This window comes from Protopterus annectens, chromosome 3.part0 (assembly GCF_019279795.1).
Source record: "Protopterus annectens isolate FY-2018-M chromosome 3.part0, PAN1.0, whole genome shotgun sequence".
Lineage (NCBI taxonomy): Eukaryota > Metazoa > Chordata > Ceratodontiformes > Protopteridae > Protopterus > Protopterus annectens.
Genome location: NC_056731.1, coordinates 487,595,419 through 487,617,718, shown reverse-complemented (window position 1 = coordinate 487,617,718; position 22,300 = coordinate 487,595,419). Strand labels below are relative to the sequence as shown.

General features: G+C 39.0%; 1 protein-coding gene across 1 annotated transcript in view; it reads right to left on the bottom strand.

Moving 5' to 3' along the window:
* PKD1L1 (polycystin 1 like 1, transient receptor potential channel interacting) overlaps positions 1-22,300 on the bottom strand; it is a 1,345,235-nt gene that overhangs the window by 1,193,734 nt on the left and 129,201 nt on the right. The window contains exon 4 of the mRNA XM_044065604.1: positions 20,508-20,747. Coding sequence (XP_043921539.1) covers positions 20,508-20,747 — 240 coding nt within the window. The remainder of the gene's footprint in view (positions 1-20,507; positions 20,748-22,300) is intronic.

Sequence of the window (22,300 nt, the reverse complement as noted above, 5' to 3'; positions counted from 1 at the left end):
GTAGGAGCCGAGTTCACCCGAGCCGACGCACCAAGGGGTAGACTCGGAATCGAAGAAGTTTGGGCCAGAGTCCCCCCCCCCCCCGGGGCCAGCTGGAGAACCCCATCGGAGCAGATGTCGGTTCTGTAATCTTTAAAGGGGGTCCTGGAACTGATGGTTCTACAGTAAGTGGTACCAGGCACTCTAGGTCCGAAGATCCAGCTTGGCTCAGAGGAGGAACAGCAGAGGATACAAGAGTCTTGGAAGGCTCTGAGACCTGATGGGTCGGAGCTGAGAACAATTTAGGTAGCGCCGGCGACTTCAGGAGTCTGCACACCACCTGCTCTTCATCATCATCAGATAGGTTCCTAGTGGACCTGGAGGATGGAGAAGGTGAATGAGAACTTTCCATAATGGGAGATCTCAAGGTAGGGGAGACTGGTAGAATGTCAATGGACTGGCTCAGAGACACGGTATCTTGCGGCTCCGAAGACCTTGGGGCCGAAGAACCAGGCTTGCCAATAATGATGACCTCCATCAGATCTGAGGCCTATGGAGCCAAGGAGGTAGATGGCTTAGAAAAGTTTGACAATTTTCTGGAGGCTCAGATGAGACAGGTGATGGCCTTTTGGATGGTTTGTCCCTCTTGGAAGAAGAAGAAGAAGAAGAGGACAAAGAAGAAGAAGCACTGTACAGATTCATCAAAGGTTGGCTTTAAGAGTCCCTTAAGAATCAAATTGTTTCTCCTCTCCTGTAACACATGTGCACTAAAGGAGTGGCAGAAAGTGCAATTCTCCTGTAGATGTATAGCCCCTAGACAATATATGCAAATGACATGTTAGTCTGTAATTGACATTTTCTGGGTACATTTCTGACATTTTTTAAAGCCCAAAGGCTTATGCTCTTTCTCCCTAGAGTCTTTAGACATGATAGAAGAAAGAAGTTCTCAAAAGGATTACAAAAGGCAAATAACTCAGAACACTACTAGATATATAAACACACTCTAAGCTAATAAACACTGCACATCTAATAAGTATATTAGAAAACTAACTTGCTCTGACTAAAGACAAGAACTAGGACCTCTAACTTAAACGGATGTAGATACCAAGGAAAGAACACACACACTAATAATAACACTACAAGCCCTCTAACTAAAACGGGTGATTAGCTCTCTAATTTAAATGAGCTAAATAACAAACTAACTATGAGAGTAGACTAAACAACACACCACTTCAATAATTAAATATGGGATACAAGAAGGCCTGCAAACAACGATGGCCAAACAACAGCACACAACAGTAGAAAGGAGATAAGGCAAGCTACACACTAAATCTAACTATCTAATCACACAAAACACTATTAATGTAAGAATCCTAAATGTTTAAGGTAGTGAAGTGAAAAAAGACAAAAAACTTAGCCATGGCCAAGAAGAGCACATCCAACCTCGTAAAGCGGCAAACGAGATCTGGGGAGTTGCACCATTGCATCATGGCATACCTACCTGCCATGAGCCAAGTTTGAGATTTCCAGCTGTGTATTCGGCCGAGTCAGAGCCGAGGATCGGGTCTGAACCCATCCAAGTAAGAATGAAGGCGAGATAGGACAACTTAACATCATTGGTTAAAAACAATGCAAGGTATATGACAATCATTTAATTTTTAGAGAATTTTTAGACAGTTTGCAGAGAAATTAAAGGTAAGTTAATCTAATACAAATATGAATTGCAATATAAAATAAGGGAAAAATAGGGTTAAGGTACATTTAGAGAGAAAGTCGGGGAAGAGAATTAGATAACAGTAAGGAAGTAAGTGGAGAAGGGAAAGTAATGAGGTATAAGGAATAAAAAGGTACTTGTTCACATTTAGGAATATAGTTAATCCTGGTTTTGAGTAAGAACAGAGTCAGATATTAGCTAGGAAGTATTTCAGCATGGTTTTGAAAGAAGCGAGGAAGGGTATAGACCTGATGGATGCAGGTAAGAGGTTCCAGGCCTTAGCAACCTTGTACGAGTACAGACAATGCTCAGCAGATTTGCTAGGTCTGTAGACAAACAGGAGTTTTTGGTGAATGGATTGCAGTGACTGACTGGATATGTAGTTGTGTAGAATGCTTTTTAGTGATGGACTGGCACTGGATACTGGGTAATTTTATAGGTAGTAAGAAGTTGTGTATATGTCAGTTGATGTGGCAGTTTTAACCAATTTAGGTTTTTCAATGCTATACAGTGGTGGGTTCTGAAAGGGGTATGTGCATCAAATTTAATATTTAATGTTTTTTGTCATGTCATGGGTCTTCAACATACACCGACAGTCACTTTATATGTTGGAATTTGTTTTTTGGCTTTATTAGCTTACATATGCTTGCAAAATTCACATGCTTTCAAAAACACTAACAATAGCAATCAAACTAAGAAAATAACTGAAGCCACTGCAGGCCAGATTCTAACAGTAAAAACATTAGTAAACTAAACACTTTTGTCCTCTAAAAACCTGGGACTTCATTGGAGTTAAAACACTTTCTCTTGCAAACTGTTTCATTTCTTACTTAACCAATTACAAGCCAGGTTCCATTTAAAGTACATTGCTTCCAGGTTTCCTTAAAGGCACAATCACCAAAAAATGTATGTGTCTTCAAAAGAAATCATTATATCTCTCAGTTCAACAAGTATGAGTAAATAAAAACATATATAATTCAAACAGTAAATATAATCAAAACTTAAAAAGAAAAAATAATTTGATCTAAAAATTCAATAATGTGGCCGCATCTAGCAAAGTCAAATGGTCATGGCTTTTCGTTTTAATATACTAGAGATAGAAACACTAACAATGATGCCAGACTCCTGGCAAACAATTAAATGCAATTTCTAGATTAATTCTCTTTGCTCTAAAATACTGCCTATGTCTCCCCCTTTCTCATTCGTTACAATTCTATCAATCACATAAAAGTAAACCTCCTAAAATTCTTACATATTGTTAGTGATTTTGCAATCTTAATGTCATGTACATGCCCATAAATTCTATCTTTAAGCCTTCTGATGGTCTTACCTATATAGAAGACTGAGCATGAAGCACAAGTGGCTCCATAAACATACCATGCAGATTCACAATTTCATGAGCCTGGGCATCCTATCACCTTGTTGTATGGGAATATTCTTAGGCAATATCAAGACAAGTTGCATCAATTTAAGCAAACTGTTTTTGCCTTTAAAGACTTGCAATGGCAGCACTTAAGCTTTTCAGTTTATCTACAAAAAAGATAGTACCAAGGGGGCTATGGATACTAAAAATGCCCTCTTATAGAGAGCAATATCCAGATCTACTCAGATGCTGGCTGTTAGTGAATCTTAGCTCCTCCTTCCGATACATGGATTTATGCTTGCCTTCTTTAATCCAACTGAACAGCAACTAAGCAAGGAAGCAAGAAAGTAGAAGCAGACGACTGCAAGCTGGGAGCCATTATTAACTCCCCAAGTAATGTAGACATCCTACAGAAAGGCCTCACTGAGACCAATGACTGGTGTAGAAACCATGGCCTTAAGCTTAATGCCAGAAAATGTGTCATCATCCCCTTTGGTAAAAACTCAGTTACCACTAATTACCACATCAATGGGAGCCCACTGAACACTGAAGGCATTATAATAGATCTGGGGACACAGGTTGACATCAATCTCTCCTTCGACCACCACATTGCCACTGTGGTCAGAAAGTCCTTCTATGTGGCACATCTCATTACCCAGGAAGAAAGAGGTCATCATCTCTCTCTCTACTTTTCCCTCATTAGGTCAATCATAGAGTATAATCCCCCATTTGGCATGTACCTCACTAGACACATGCAACAACTGGAAAGGCCACAAAAGTACCTCACAAAGAGAATGCTAGACCTTAAACACATGTCCTACATGGACAGACTAAAAAAAAACTCCAGCTATTTTCTGTCTCATATCGTCTACTAAGAGGTGATCTCTGCTTGACTTATGAAGCCATGTCTGACCCAGCTCTGTTAGAAATGCTACATCTAAAGAAATCCCAATCCCTCTGCACCACATGGTCCAGAGACCTTAACCTCATTATCACAATCAACAGAACATGCTGGAGGGACAGGTTCATATCCTAGAGACTGCCCATGCTCTGGAACAGACTTTCCATACATGTCAAGCAGAGCACCTCACTGGCCCTCTTCAAAAGAAATCTTGATGAGTGGATGGGAAATAGAAAGTTCACCCCGGGGATCACTCCATTGGCTCTACTTGATAGAGGCACTGGGAACTAACGACAGGTGCCACAATGCCAGGACATTTCTATGGGCTAGGCTTGTAAAGACTCCAGGGTCATTAGCCTATAACATACCTATGAGCCTATCTACCAGGATCTCATTACAAGTATCAAAGTAAATGAACATTCTCATCTTTTACAAGAAACATTAGACTGCATTACAGCGTTTTAACAGAGGCTAATAGAAACAAAGCAAAAGGAAACTTTGTAGAGACACAAATGATTTTAAATGTGGAAACATTTTACTTGGCCAAACAACAGAACCAGTAACCGACGTAACCAACCACAACAAGATCCAATTGATGTACAACTTCTAACTACTGAGGATATGCCTACTGAACCCATGCAGCAGGAAATGCAACGGCCAATAACCTTAGTAGATGCCAACAATGTTGCTGCTTTGGATCCCTTGGATTTTACAAATCTGGCAACAGATCCCCTCCTCATGTTGGAACCTTGACAGAAAAGGAACATGAATGACAACAGGAGGAACAACAACAGACTCATAACCAGGAGCCAAATGAAGTACCAACACACAATGAATCAACGGTAATAAATTTATCATCTTATACTTTAAATTCAGATGAACTGTCAGTTTTTTCTAACTTAACATCTGTACCCTCCATGCAAATGGATATTGCTCAAATGTTGCTAGACCTTAAATATTTTATGCATTCTCTTAACCTTCAAGATTCTTTTCAAAGAGAACAATGCTCCACTAAATGTACCCAAACATTCAAGTACCTTTATACCACCTAACAATCTGCTTGTTTTGGCCTTTGAAAAATCAGTGGAAAAAGAACTATATAAACACTTTTACAGTGACAAGCACAATAAATATTTTACCTTGACTGCATCAGAGATACAGGCAGTCAAGAATCTTACTACAAATTCAGACATAGCGATAAAACCAGCAGACAAAGATGGCGGTACTGTGATTATGAATTTTGACCACTATAACTATCAAATGCTCTCTATGCTAGCCACCTTGGATTATGAGCAAATGCACAAACAACTGGTAAATCTCATACTCAAATACACTGAACTGTTTGTATTAGTTTGTACCCTATATGTTTAAAAAAGTTTTAAAAACTGAAATATCAACATTTTATAAGTACCACCAATATTTATTACATTTCTTGCTGTTATTGTCACCTACATTTTTATACATACAATTTTAAATGTATTTTACTTATTTTTATCTTATCATGTGACTATAATTTTAACATGTGACTAGATCATGTGATGATGTGACTACACCTTGATTATATAAGCTGAGCACAATGTCTTGCTCAGTTTCTTTGCCTGATGAAGCCTATCTGGGTGAAAGTGTCTTCTGCACTTGCAACTTTTTAAGCACATTTGTGGATTTTAAACTTGTGGAATAAGCACTAACTTTTTAAGTATGTTGTGGATTTTAAACTTATGGAATAAGAACTTCTAACTACTCGGAGTAAAAGTACAGTTTTGTACCTACCATAAATGTAGATGTTCGAAGATCCACATTGCTGCAGTCATAACCTGTGGGTAGTCCGCTGTCCTCAGTCGGCCCGAATACCAAAGTGTTAGGCTGGCGTCGGTCATGGTCGCTCAGATCTGACGTCAGTACGCCGTGGTACTAAAGCGCATGACCGGCGCCATATCCTCAGTCTTTCTTGCCCCAGATGTCAGAAGGCCCTAAAAAGAAAGGCCATAGCCAAAAATGGGAAAAACACCCAATCACCCATGTAGAAACAATATTAACAACACAAACCACACCACCACCCCAAACTACAGAGGGGAAGGAGGGAGGGTAAATTGGACTGCAGCAATGTGGATCTTCGAACATCTACATTTATGGTAGGTACAAAACTGTACTATGTTCTTCATCTCACATTGCTGCAGTCATAACCTGTGGGTAGAATCCCAAAGCAAAGGTAAAGGGAGGTTGGCAAAATCATAAAGCATTGGGAGCTGCTAACATGCCCTGTAAAACTGCAGTGGCAAACCCAGCCCTAGACTTGGAATAAAGAGGGAGATGGTAATGTTTAGAAAAGGTGTGCACTGAACTCCAAGTAGCTGCCTCCAAAATATCTTTAGTAGCTACTCCCCTTAAAAAAGCAGTAGAAGTGGCAGTCACCCTAGTGGAATGAGGTCTGATTCCAGCCGGAACCTCCTTACCATGATGAGAATAACAAAAGGCAATACAATGGCCAATCCACTTAGAAATAGTTTGTTTTGAAACAGGTTTCCCCTGATAACCCAAAGCAAAAGAAATAAACAACTGTTGAGGCTGCCTGAACCCTTTGGTTCTGCTCAAATAATAATGCAACTGCCTGTGAATATCCAAAGAGTGCAAAATTTTTTCCCCTTTATTTTGGGGATCAGCATAAAATGTAGGCAAATGAATAGATTGGTTCAAGGCCACATTAGAAACAACCTTAGGCATAAAAGTAGGGTTAGTACGCAGGGAGACACTATCCTTATGAAATATCAAGAAGGGTTCAACTGCCATTAGAGCCTGTAACTCAGATACCCTTCTAGCAGACGTAATGGCCAACAAAAAAGCAGTCTTCCAAGATAAAAACTTCAACTCAGATGTAGCTGCAGGTTCAAAAGGAGGTAAAGTGAGCTTTTCCAACACAAAATTGAGATCCTAGGAAGAAGTAGGAGCTCTACGTGGGGGTCTTATGTTTTTTGCCCCTCTAAGAAATTGCTTAAATAAAGAGTGAGAGAATAAAGGAGGGTCACAGTCATAGTGAGCAGAAATGGCTGCAGCATGAACTTTTATAGAGGAGAAAGACAAACCCTTGTCCAATAATTCTGTAAGATACTGAAGTGAAACACTCAAATTAGGCACAGAGACATCAAAGCTCTTTGTTTTGCTCCAAAGAAAAAATCTCCTCCATTTATCAGCATAAACTTTCCTGGTACTAGGCCGTCTGGCCTCCAAAATGACATTCAAAACTTGTTGAGGAAGCTGCGACCCCCCAGGGTCTAAAACAGAATATGCCAAGCTGTCAGATGCAGGGACTGTATCCTGACATTGCGGAAATGATTGCCTGCCTGGGACAAAAGGTGTGGAACTGATGGCAAAGGCCAAGGAGGCTCCCGTACTAAACTCCTCAGCAGAGGGTACCAGTGCTGACGTGGCCAATCTGGAGCTATTAGAATCATGCAAGGCTTGTCCTGTCTGACCTTCAAGAGCACCTTGGGAAGAAGAGGCAGAGGAGGCAAGGCATAGGCGTGAAGGTTTTTCCAACTGAATGATAGAGCATCCACTTTCCAAGCTTTTGGGTGAAACAGCTTTGTGCAAAACTTTGGCAATTGGAAATTTAGTGGAGAAGCGAACAGATCTATGTCTGGAGTTCCCCAAGCCACCGTCAACTGTTGAAATACATGAGGATCCAATTTCCACTCGTGGGGCTCCACCATCTGTCTACTCAAAACATCTGCTAAGGAGTTCTGTGCTCCCGGCAGAAACCTTGCCTGAAGAGTGAGGTGCAAACTGAGAGCAGCCTCCCACAAAATCATAGCTTGTCTGCAAAGAGGGTACGAATGGGTTCCCCCTTGCTTGTTGATGTACCACATGACTGTTGCGTTGTCTGTTTGAATCAACACCTGTCCTGGTTGAAGTAGATCCTTGAAGGCCATCAGGGCAAATTGGACTGCTAACATCTCCTTCATGTTGATATGCAAATGTTGTAGTCTGGGAGGCCATGTGTCTTGAACCCATTTCCCATTGAAGTGTGCTCCCCAAGCCATGTCTGAGGCATCTGTCGTTAAGATCTGACTCGCCTCTGGTCGGATCACAGAGAGTCCCTTGTTTAGGTGACATTCCTGAGCCCACCACAAGAATTCCCTTTGGATGCAAGGTATTATCTGAATGACAGTGTCCAAATCGTGGCAGTGTTGAGTCCATACGCTTTTGAGATACCATTGTAGCTTCCTCATATGCAGTTTGGCATTGGGAAGCACCAGAATACAAGATGCCATGAACCCCAAGGCCTGAAGGACTGTCCTTGCAGTCAGCCTGGACCGTAGAGATAATTGCTGGAAGTAAAGGGCAAGATTTCTTTGTTTGTCCGGGGTCAAGAACGCCATCTGAGAGGCTGTGTTCAGTCTCACACCCAGAAAGCACATGTCCTGAGAGGGTACTAGACTGGACTTTGTTTCATTCACAGAATACCCTAGGCACCTTAACACTGTCATAACATATTGAAGATGGCGAAGTAACTTGACTTTGTCTTGAGCAAGAATCAGGCAATCGTCCAAATAAGGATAAATTTGTATTCCCCTTAGTCTTAAGAAGGCTATCACTGGAGCCAGGACTTTTGTGAACACCCTGGGCGCAGTAGATAAGCCAAAGGGCAATGCAGAGAACTGATAATGAAAAGTGCCAGCCCGAAAACGCAGGAACCTCCTGCAGCTGGGCCTGATAGGAATGTGAAGATAAGCCTCTTTGAGATCCAGAGTAACCATCCAGTGATCTTTGCCTAGCAGAGGCAGAAGCTGTTGCAAAGTTAACATCTTGAATTTGGGAATGTCCAGATATGTGTTGAGAATAGACAAGTCCAGAATTGGCCTCCAAGTGTTTCCTTTCTTTGGTACCACAAACAGGCGAGAATAAAATCCTAGGCCCACTTCTGATGGAGGGACCCCCTTGATAGCCCCCGTTTTTAAAAGTAAAGAAATCTGTTTGTGAGCCTCCAACTTTTGCTGAGGAGGAACATCTGGCATGCCTTTGAAAGGAGGCAAGGTGTGAAAATAAAACTTGTAGCCTCGGTCTATGATGTCCAACACCCATTTGTCCTGGGTGACTAAAAGCCAATTTTGCCTGAAAAGTGCCAACTTTCCTCCCAGAGGAGCTGCCAGACAGGAGGGATCTGGCAGCTGGAGATACAGGTCATTGGGTCTGTTTACGAAAAGTCTGACCCCTGCCCTCACCTGAAGATTGTGCAGGGGAACTCCACGTCCTAGGCCTGAAGGAACCCTGAGCCTGAGCTCTGCCCCTAGACTGCAAATCAGAAGAAGGATAAGCCCATCCCTTAGTAGGCCAATTTCTGCTAAACTTAGGGGGCTGCACCTGTAAAAAATCCTTAACTGTCTGCATAGACTTAGCTTTGTCTTCCATTTTCTTCAAAACTGACTCCACAGGAGAACCAAACAGAACTCCAGATTGAAGGGGAGCATCCAAAATTCGAGCTTTAACATGCTCTGACAAGTTCTGATCCTTAAGCCAAGCGTGCCTACGAATAACAGAGCCAGTGGCAGCCACCCTGGAAGAAGCCTGAAGAGCATCAAAGCCACACTGTAAAGAATGCTTACCCACCTGATCAGAGGCATGAACTAAATCCTGCAATTCCTTACACTCTATGCCCTCTGCCAAAGCATCTACCTTAGATTTTAACTGACTTAGGAGAAAATTCTGGTACTTCAGCATATGAAACTGGCAATTCAAAGCCCTCATTGCTAGAGTGGAAGAGGTATACACTTTTTTACCCCACCTATCCAAAGCTCTAGAAACTTTATCCATAGGAACTGGATTCTTTACAACAGAAGCCCTGACACCCTTAGGTCCCTGGCAAATAGTTTCCGGGTCAGCTCTTGGGCTCTTATACAAATATTTATGAGCCTCCGGCACTCTGTAATACCTGTCTGGCTTGACCGGTGCAGGAGGCAAAGAATCAGGATTAAGGGAAGCTTCAGAGAAAACATCCTGAACAACATCCAAAACAGGGGGTATAGCCAAGGGCCTATGCTGTGGTAAAAACAAAAATTCCCTAAGTCTCTTTCGAGAATCCGAGAAATCCTGACCTTCCCACTTAAAATGCTCCCTCATAGAATGCAGAGTTTCAGAAAAAGAAAAATCCTCTGGAGGGGAAGCAGAAGGACTAGAATCCTCTGCATCTGAATCAGAATAAGGAGGAAAATCCTGAATGTCTTCAGCCGAAGACTCCGAGTAATCTGAGGAATGCTCCAATCCTTCCACCTCTGGCTCCACCCTAGGCCTCTTATCTGGAGGGGGCATAGAACCCCTAATTAAGGTAATCAAATCCTCTGCCATTTTCAGCATATGCTTTTTAGGTACAGAACCTGCAGAACTAGGGCTGACGCCAGAGGAAGACAAACCAGGCCTGACCTTGGAAGGTACCTTAGAGACAGAAGTAGAAGGCCTAACCACCTTATGCAAAGAAGGGACTACAGTGACCTGAGAGGCCCCCTCAGCCTGACCTGACTCCTGAGAGGCCACATCCTGCAAAATCAAAGGCTCACCCCGAGACTCAGCTGAAACCTCGGCTGGATCCACAGATTCCACCGTAGTTTCTAAAGAACCGGCGTCCGTAACGGACGACTCATCCTGCTTGGACTTTAACGATTTTTCCTTACGCTTCTTAGCGGTAGCGGGCATCGGAGGATCTGATGGCATATTGTAATTACACCGCTTACCGAAGACAAGCCTAGCACAATCTAACCTGCGTTTAATGGTGCGCTTATTAAATCTAGCACAAAAGCGACACCCGACTACGTCGTGCTCAGGCCCCAAGCAAGGAATACAGAGAGAGTGGTAATCCCTATGAGGTATCTGTTTCCCACAAGAAATACAATTATTCACTTTTTCTGACATCCGGATTTAACTGAGGCAAGAAAAGACAAAAATATTCCCCAACGGGGTACTTAGCCCAACTTGGTCTTCGGTCTGAAACCAGAATACGAAAATTTCAGGACGCCAAACGGCACTCGCAAACGCTGCTTCTGCTTCGGACCATGCGGCAAGAAAGACTGAGGATATGGCGTCGGTCATGCGCTTTAGTACCACGGCGTACTGACGTCAGATCTGAGCGACCATGACCGACGCCAGCCTAACACTTTGGTATTCGGGCCGACTGAGGACAGCGGACTACCCACAGGTTATGACTGCAGCAATGTGAGATGAAGAACATCAACTATTACTATAAAAAAAAAACAACTCTTCAAGTAAGTTGTGGGCTTTGAATTTTTTGAATTTTTTGAATTAACTGCTGTTTATCCCTGCTCATGGTTCCAGTTACTTTTTTGTTTTTGCTAGTTAAGGAGAGGTAGTGTATTAATAAAAGAGTCTTCATGATAACTAATATCCTTATCTTACCAAATTGCAATGATGAGTTTTTGGGCTGTTGCTTTGGTACCTTATGGTGTAGACAGGTAAAAGATTATTAGGCTATCTGACAGAGTTCCATGGGATGATATTTTATTTGCAGAGGAGGTTAGGATCCAATAGAGGGTTGATTACCTGACTGGCTTTGTTATAACTAGTTGGTGTGGTTATAAATTGGGTGAATTTGCACAGCTGTATATTATTGACTGGATTTTCAGAATGTATGGTTTGCCAATGTATATTAACATCATACAATATTATGGTTTCACAAGGGATTTTTGAGGAGGTCCAGCATATCTTCTAGTATTTTAGCACTGTTACTTGGGGGTATTTATATACCCATGTTTGAAACTGTCAATTTTGAGTGTTTAGTTTTACCAGTAGGATTTCTGAGTCCCAGAAAGTTGACAGGATGTGGGGGAAAGGGAGACATCTAGTTTGTTTTTGTAGAAAATTGCAACACCCCCAGCTTTTTTGTTAGCTCTGTGTAATCTGATAATGTTATAGCCTAGCAGGTAAATGTTTTCATTTTTTGTTTCCTAGTTTGGACCCAGCTTTCTGCAGTGACTAAGATGTCTGGAGTGTGTAGTGAAATCCATGTATGTACTTCAAGGAGTTTCTATACTTCACAGGGTTGTATGGTATGTATGAAGGTCAGGGTAGGACTGTGGATAAGGTTTCCATGCTAAAGGAGCTGATCTGAAAATGCTATCTGCTGCCTGTATTTACCTAGTTGTGCCTGGTTTTGGGTGGACGTCAATGCTAAGTTTTATTGTTATAGGTATGGGGAGAGGCATTTTTTCTTGATTTTATGTTTAATACAAAATTTGTGAGTAAATGGCTGTTGCTTATGTTGAAAACCTATTCAATACATGGACACTCCACCCCCCATTATATATACCAGCTCCGGGATCACATAACTGTGGGGAAAGTGCAAATTCAAATGTTAAATATTCTTAGTTTTCAACAGTTTGGGTTTCAGTATTTTGAGTTTTTAAACCAAATTTGTACATTCTGAGTGCTGATACTGCATTTTGACATATTTCATAGGTTCATAGGTAAGTACTAGGCTAGCTACCCTTGTGGGCCATTTTATGCCTAGTCATTTTTCCCTTTTTGTGCTCAATCTCACTATCCCATTTGGTTACAGATTGGCCTTGCCCATCCCATTGTCAATAATTATATATTACCCATAATAAGAATAACTGGGATCATACTATAGATAATTTGAGGGGGACCATGCATATGAGATAAAGCATTTTGGAGCTACACACTAAGCAAACTTAGCAAAAGGAACAACAAACAAATTTCAAAAATAAAAAAATATACCACAGCCACAGGTATTAACAGCAAACATAAGTAAGGACCTTCATTATACAGACTAAGCGCTTTCACCCCTCATTATCTAGGGCTTCATCAGAGACATTTAGGAGCTGCCTATGTCCATTAGTAGTACAGGTGGCAGTCCTTGGGTAAATTTCACATCCATACATCAATGTTGCACTTGAAACTGAATAGCAATAAACGTTCTTTTATGTGGATGGGATGCCTGTTCCACAGCAAAGGTATCCTTTACAAAAGATATACATACTTGTTCCTCAAACCATTCCATTGATGTTTTGCAGAAGAGGTTTAGATCCCTAGACAGATTATTTTTGATGACATTTGACTTGCTGATATGCAGTAAATCCATCAGTAGTGGGTTGTAGGATGCCTTGTATGCCAGACACTGGTCACCTCTTAACAGTCTGTTGAATACTTAGTGTAGTGACAGGGCTTTGTTTTGGTTTATGTAGGACATGTTGTTTAGGCCTTGTATCATTTTACTAAAGTATCTCAGAGGGCATGTCAGTTTTTGCATAAGCCTGGACAGGTACATGATAAATGGGACATTATTTTCAATGACTGATCTATTGAGGGGTGAGTAAAGGGAGGCAATGACATCCCTAGATCTAGAAACAGTCCCTTTGTTTATAAGCTGTGCAATATAGAAAGACTTTCTTACAACAATAAACGCATGCTGGTTAAAAGTCAGGTCACTGTCGGCATATGTTCCTAAATCCTGAACAACTGCCTCAGATCTTAGGGGAGTATTGTCAGTATGGTAGGTCCCTGGGGTAGATGACTTCCCAAAGGATTCAATAATGCATGTTTTGGAATTTAGTTTCGGACCATGACTCTGATACCAGTTATTTATTTGGGACAATCCTTCCTGCAGGATGGCTAAGTCATTTGGGGATTCAATGGCTGCTCCTAGCTTGCAATCATCTGCAAACTTAGTCGACAAGAGCCATTTGGTATTGACCTTTACTTCAGACAAGTAGAAGCCAAACAAGAGAGAGCCAAGCACAGAACCCTGGGGTGCTCAACTGGTGACTGGTCTCTTTGTGGAGGTAACTTCTCCTATTTTGATTATCTGCATCCTATCTGTGAGCCAGATGGCAATCCAGCGGGTGACATGGGTGTTTATTTCCAGTTTATTTATCTTTTCTACTATATTTGAGTGGGGAATTGTATCAAAAGCTTTGACCAGGTTGACGTCATCAACTGCTTTGGTGACTAGGATGAGTAAGCATAATCTAACCTTGGTGTTTGGAGGTTCCCTATGTCCTAATTGATTAATTCCATAAGTCTTTCCATGGCCTTCCATATGAAACTGGTCAGACTTATGGGTCTGTAAGTGTCGGCATCTGTGGAAGGTCCTCCCTTATGCAGGGGAATTACTGTAGCTGTTCCCCATTCAAACCTGTATGGAGGCTGAGATTGTACAGTGTTGTTAGGGGTGAGACTAAATCATGCTTTCTGCATCCAGGAATATTGTCAGGGAGCAGGTCTTTGATAGCACCCTTTAGTCTTACTTTTTAGGGAGGTTGAGGTGAGCCGCAAGCTCAGTGTGAGTCTTGGAGAGAGAGAGCACAAGAAGAGAGAAATTAGATCAATACTGCTACCAGACCTCAGTGTGAGTCATATACATATTGTTCTTCTTCTTCAAATTGGTAACATAGCTTTTTTGACTGTTTATAACTAAAAAATGCTTCTGAAAAAACAGATGCTACTACAGCTATTTTAGCCATAAATTTTTTAAGAATAGCTATTTTTGCCTAAAATAAATCAGGCTTAAGCCTGCAAATGTTCTACAGTTTAATCTGTGCTAAAGTAATAAAACTAAAATTCTTTCTTTCTATTTTATAAAGTTGGTTTATTGTTTTTTTAATTACTTGATCCTTTGGTGAATTCTGTTGGGAATTATTATTTTAGTTTTCTGGATTTTTACTCATGCTTGTTTTTGGTCTTTGTTTGTTGATTTTATTTTGCATGTTTTGATATTATGGTTCTGTATTTATATGTGTTTTTGGATGTTGGGGTGTAAGGTTGGTTGTTATTTGGTTGGTTGCATCAATATAATTAAGTTGCAAGTGTTCTTTTGATGGTGTACTGGTTTTGTTTATTTAATTTCTAACTGTCAATGATGTAGTTTTGATGAAATGTTTTAGGTTGCTTGGGTGGAAGAGTCTGCTTTGGTTTTTTTTATATTTAGAAGTGGTGACCTTCATGTTGTAGTCAGTTTTGATTTGATGTAGACTGCTGGAGATGATTCCAAATTAAGAAGTGATGATTGGTAGGAATAGTGTGGCCTGATTCAAATTATTATTAATGGAGATCATGTATTTTGGTGTCAGTTGGTGAATCTAGGAATGCTTGTACCCAAGTTATAGTAGGTTTCCAGGAATTTTATAGTTCTTTATGAGGAGGTTATTATTATGGTTCCCAGTTAATGGCTGTGACTTTTTTCAGACTAGAGAGAATTGCATTGGGGAATTTTACTTCAATATAGGTTACAGCCAGTTAATATATGAATGGCTTTCTTTTGTCTTCCTCAGTGTACAGCTACTTAATATACCCACTTTGAGTTTCTTCTTTTTGTTGATTGATTAATCTTCTCGTCGTTCTTTTCCGCCTCGGCAGCCATTTTTCTGAATTTTTTGCTATATAAGGGATTAATACGCCTCTACCATTTTCTCCTCAAGCTCAGAGGCATACTACACGCTGCTCTATATTTTTTGATCAGTAGAAACTTCGAATTTTGCTATTTTGTTTTGTTTTCCAGTCACTACATGGCGATCAATGTGTTTCAGATTGAGAGCTTGCTTGTAGTTTGCGAGTGCTATTATCAGAAACTTTTTTGAAAAAAAAACACCTTCATATTTTCCTTTGCTTGCTGGCTCTAAAAGGGCATATCAGTTTGAATTTGCCATGCAATGCACTATGACAATTGGTCTTTTCAAAATTATACGACCTGGGGGCAAATTTGATCCTCCTATGGTGACACACCCTAAATGAATCATGAAATTCTGCTAATACTGATTTTTAATATGTTGGTTATTTTTTTGCTCATATCCTGGCATCATCCTTCTCTCAGGTTAACATTTGCTCATATCCCTCACATATCCTTGGAGAAGACACATGTCTCTCTTCCATCATATCTGGTTTTTTATATACTATTCTCCTCACTCTGTTGTCACCTCCTCTTCAGTACATATGGGACTCTTTGGTTCATACCTTTACTCAAGGACCTGAGTCTCTGGTGTACAGGATCATATTTACCCCATCTGTTTCCCTGTAGATTAGCACATCGATGCACATTTAAAGGTACATCATGTATGGAGTCGCTTGACAAGTGTGACATCTGTATGCTATACAGATGAGTCATATGTGATTGTAATGCTTTGTTATGTACCTTGTTCTATGTGAGTATGTTTTCTATGTTTTTGAGGACTGTTTGTGCCTGTGTTATGTTTTTTATGTTTTTATTGCTTACAAGTTAACCTCTGTTTGGTTGATGGATTACGTATTGCGCAAATTTTTTAGAATCTTAATCAACTGTGTGTCTATTTTATAATTTGAGTGTGTACATGTCTGCTGTGTTATCCTTTGCCTCCAAAGATATGCAATAAATGATGTCATCCTGTATTATCCTTGATATACAAAGAAATCAAAGATACCCTTTTTTAATCAGGCTGGTTAATAAATGATAGGGTCTATGTTAATCATGGCGGTTATACTGTCTGTGGTATTGTGGTATGGCTTGGCTGGTTATCAAAGTTGTGGGTATAAAATTGTATCATGGGATGGGAGAGATGGACTTTATGTTGAAAATAACTTGCTAAGGACACCTGGTTTTGTTTTAAAATCAACTCAACTCAAACTTAACTGGAAGTGTTTAAGTTCACTAATGACTAAACTAAGAATTATCATAATTTTAAAAATCTAAAATTTCAAAGTGAAAAATAGCCTGAGAAGTATCATAAACACTCAATATTAAACATTTTGCTAGTATCTGTACAAAAAATAAACAGGAATTTTTGCAAGATGAAATTTTACCGATTATGTATACACGCCAACAATAAACAGGAAGAAATGATGAGTATGATGTGTTCATAAACAATCAGAAAACACAGACAACAGTGTGTACATTGGGTTTAAACTGCAACAGGTAAGGGGTAGATGGGATACAGCACAAATAAGCCCAGTCCTGCAACTGGTGTGGCCCGAAAGAGCCCACTGCAAAGACAGTCCTGAGAGAAGAAAGACACACAAGAAAAACTAGTTCACAAGTAAGACAAAAGACTAAAACAAAAAAAAGAAAATTTAGCTATAATTAAAACAGTAAGCAAGAGAGCTAAAAAAATAGTGCAACAATGCATAACTTTCAAAATAAACCTTTTAAAATCAGATCCAATTATTTTTTTTTTTGTTTTGATTTTGAACTAGCATTAAATGCTATACATTGTTTGAACTTGCCTTCTAAAAATATATATTTAAATTTGAATCTTTCTACTATTTTGCATTATTTTATTTTGTATGCAGTGCATGCTGAATACTGCTTATTTTTTAGGTATGTGTATGTTGAAAAAACCCAGCAATATAGTAATTAGTTATAATGACTCTCTCAAACTGATAACATATGTTCAAACAAAGTCAAATACTGAGAAATATATAGTTTTCATCTCAATTGAAATTGTTTCAAAAATAAATATAATTGTCTTGATTCAATTCTGGAAAATGAAATATAGTACTTGTTCATTGTGGTTCAGTTCACGTAGTGGTTGCTAGTATTTTTATTGTTTCAGTAAATTTTTCTAGCCATTCACACCATCTGTACTTCTTGTTTCATCATTTCAGCTTGTTGTGTTCTGCATGTTGCCAGTTATTTCTTGATGGACAAGTTAAAATACATTTCTATTATCATTGCTTAAACATGTAGAAATACATTTATTGTTGCCAACATTTTTTTGTATTATTTTCTTCAAAATTATTATTCAATCAATTCATTCTTCCATTATCAGCTTCCCCATTCATATTAGCCATTATTAACTTTAAGATCAATCAGCAAAAAATTATTATTATGATGATGGTTGATTCCATCTGTGTATTCTGTACATGTGTGTTTTCTTGTCTTCTGTGCATGTTCAGGTTGTGCATGTTCACATGTCTTGTTGTTGGCCCTACCAGATCCTTCTACATGTTGTCTAATAATAACCAGATAACATGTCAAAGATTTTTGACATATGTATGGCTAGATGCACCAAGAGACCATCAAATTAAAAGCCCTTAAAAATGTTAGCTTAAAAAAAAAAACCTAACCTGGTTTTTAAAATAAAAAAAACCTATGAACCTGACCTTAGCTACTAACAAAAAAATAAAAAATAACAAAATGCACAGATTTTCTGCACATACATATCTTGATACACAACAATTTAAATATACCAATGCATTTTCTTTTTTGATACATAAATCCATTAATGCACCCTTTCTTTTTTCTGCATACAACATTATATTGTTTTGTTCTTGTTACATAAAAATATAAAAAATTTATTAAATTATTACAATTACACCATATTTTTGTATTTTTTGAATCTTGGCTGTTTATTTACTACATGTATTTTCCTTGCAATAACATAAATTCTCTTATTGTTACTTATATTATTATTTATAGTACATAGTAGTTACTGTATTTTTGTGTAATAGATAATTTAAAGCACCTGTGGGTAATGTAAATGTATGTGAATGTATACGCATGAATACATGCAACAACTGAAGATTACTAACTAAATAGATACAACGCCATAACATGTCCTATAATGCAAAACCCCAAAGCCCTGTCACTATAACTCCATCCTCCAGACCTACAGACTGCTAAGAGGTGACTTGTGTCTGGCATACAAAGCATCCTCCATACAATCCACTGGCATACATTACTGATTGATCGCATCAGGTCAAAATAATAAAATATATGTCTGGAAATTCTCAAATCTTTCTGCAACATGGACACAACAGGGACAGGAGAGGGAGAGAGGATTCCACTTCTATGGAAGAGACTCACCATCCACAAGACAGTCACACTTCTATGAAGGGCCATTCTATTTCATCAAAATGGAATTAGTATTTAAATATTCCCCAGAATTAGCCCCCCTCGGAACTAGGCTGCAGATGCTGCTACTAAATGCTTTATCCCATGCAAGAGTTTATCTATAATAAGATTATTCTCATCATTATTATGGTATATATCAGTTATTATATAGTATGTGTTATATAATTATTATCAAATCAAATGGGGCCATGGAAAGATTAACAAAACAGAAAATTTGAGAAAAGAAAATGGCCCACAAAAGCAGGGCTTAGCTAGCCTCCAAACCTAACCTAAGACCATGCTGCCTGAAGCATAAGATTAACTGCCCCAGAGCATTTGCCTTTTTGAGTTTTAAATGCATTTAGTTTTGTCATTCATTTTTGATTCTTTACATCATCATTTATTTGTCATTTTTAATTAAGTCAACTCAGTTATTGTTGCCTTAACACAGTATTGCAGTCACACACACAACACACACACACACACACACACACACACACACACACACACACACACACACACACACACACACACACACACACACACACACACTGTTTCTCTGTTTTCTTTCGTTCTTCCACTCTCTCTCTCTCTCTCTATATATATATATATATATATATATATATATATATATGTATATATGTGTGTGTGTGTGTGTGTATATTTTAATTGTACAGCAGAGCAGTGCCTTTCCTGGCACTTTAATCAGTTCTTGGTTTCAGAAACCCACAGACTGTTCATGTGACATTACTTAAGCAGCTGTAGCATTCCCCTCTCTGTAGTGGACCTTTTTGTATAGGGTTACTGGTTTCTTTTTCCAGGTTTTAAACAAGTTCTTTGTTCCAAACCACTAGCGTCTCCTTGTCACTTTCTTTCCTAATTTTTACCATCTGTTTAACCATTCTCCTAATTTTTTCTCTGTCTCTGTTTTCAAGCAAAAACCCTGATTTACTCTCTCATCTTATCTCCCCTTTTTTTACAGTCTGTACCAAGCTACTGAAAAAAAAGAAAAAACAATTTACCTCTTCTTACAGTTTATTAACTACCTACTTTGCCTTATTCACTTGGCTGAATTCCTTAAACGTTTTAAAAAATTATGAGATGTTGAAGTCTTTTTACGAGTGTCACTTTAATACACACACACACACACACACACACACACACACACACACACACACACACACACACACACACACACACACACACACACACTATTGCTGTTTCTTAGTTTATATCAAATATTCTTTTTTTTACACTGGAAATACTGTAAAGCTTTTCTTCCTGGACTTCTACTGAAAGTAGATCTGACCAAGTACAGAATGATGTTACTAACAAGCATGAAAATGTATCAGCACTGAGATGTATTTTGATTTTTCTAAATAAATCTGCTGTTAAGGAACACTGCAATATCAGTGTCCCACAACATCTGTTTTGCCACAGTTTCTTTGTTGATAGTTGATGAGATATGCAGTGCATGATTTTTGAGCATCAATGTGAAAAGTACATTAAGTATATACCAATCATAAACTATTGTCATTGTAGTTATAATACATGTTCAGCATAGTTTAAAAATAAATAAATTGCAGAATGTAAATTTTCACTATGTCAGTACCGTTACATTGGACAAATCCCAGACTTTTCTAGTGTACTGATGATTGCTTGAACCCATAATAAAAGCATTAAAGAAATTAACCTAGCCACTTAAATTTTCAAAGGGCTTTTGACTCACCTGTCATACACATGATTAACTTTGTTGTCTCCGAGTTTCATAGTGCCATCTCCAAAGTTCCAGAAATATGTGACATTTGTACCAGTGTTTATCCTACACTCAAAAGCTATGCTGGAGAAAACCACACCAGAGGCAACAGACACCAGTCGGTTTGGTATTATCTTCCTCTGTATGATGACTAGGTAGACGTCTGATATAAAGGAGCTTATCCGGTTGGAAGCATTCACTATCACATTATACCTAAGAAACAGAAAACCCCAAAAGTTGTTATCCATCACGCCAAATGATATTTCATCAGGTAGGTTAATTGTAAACACAGTGTCCTCACTTAATCTTATAACTAACATACAATTATTGCAAGCAAGAGGCGCTGCTCTAGTTCACTGCATTGCTGACCCATATTATACTCTTCCATGTAACTTGGTGTCTACATTTTGTAATACGAATTAATAACATTTTTGTTTCTAAGTACATTTCAAAAGAGTACACTTCCTGCATGGAGGGTATATCATGGCTGTTTGTAGATGTAATAGGTTGTATGGCAGTACTACAGGAAAGAGATTATTGGTTTCATGCCACCTTTGAATGGCAAGGAGTGGTAATCTTGCCAGCTTATCTTACAAACAGCAATTGGCATTGCTAAACTGCAGTTTTGAAAACTATTATGCACTGATACCCACAGATCACTTCCTACTGCTGTTCATTTACAAATATCAAAAAATACAGGGGAATGTCCTCCCAATTCCCAGTAAATAAATGTAAAATAAATAAATACATACTTTTTCAGGTTACTATGATCTTAATTAAGGTTATATATTAGTAAATTTAATAAAAAATGGTAGTAATTCAATTTAGGGCTATTAAGTTGTCACATTAAATAGAAGAGAAGCAGTTGAGAAACCCTTATTATAAATATCTACGTCAAATGGAAACTACCAGTTTAGTATACTCAACAGAAAGCAAGGCTGTGTGGGATATGACACAAGCAAAGCTTCTGGAGGTTAATGAATGATTCAGTACAGTTGTAAGTGAGACTGCTGAGTGACTGAACGGAAGAGTATCTCTCAAGTTGACAGCACAGTATACAACAGAAGTAGCACAACAGAAACAGTGAACAAAGTATCTGAATGAACAAGCATTTCTAGAGTAGTGGAAGCTGATATGAATAAGTGCAATGAAACATGAAATGAGCAGACGGATATTTACAATCTGAAGCACAAAAGGAGATGTAGTTGCTTAGCATCTCTTATGCCACATAGGTTCATAGGTGCGTACTTGGCTAATGGCCCCTGGGGCTTTTTTAAGCCTAGCCATGCAACCCAGTTCTCTGATAAGTTCTAATACCCTTGGTAGTGTAAGCAGGGGCTTGGGAGAAGAACTATTTACAGGTTGCCTGTACCCATTAGAAATACAGTTGCCAGACCAGTTGTGAATGTCTGGTTCCCAATGCAGTTGTCCAAGTTACACTTGAATAGGGTTAGGCAGAACTCTACAGCTTATTCTAGTGAAGATGTAAACTCTGAGACAGATGTCTCTCTCTATCCTGCACGTCCTATTTATAACACAAGCAAGGTTCAAGTCTTTAGAAATTATACTTCTGGCACTGTTGGTTTTCTGGCCATGCAGGTGGTCCATATGCATTAAGTTCAACTGCCCTCAACAATCCATTGGAGACTGAATACGGGCATATGGCTTTAAGGTTGTCTGAATAAGACATGTTACGTATGCCCTGTATTCATTTAGTCAGCAACTTCTGTGGACATCCTGATTGTTGGCTGTGCCTGACTAGGTTC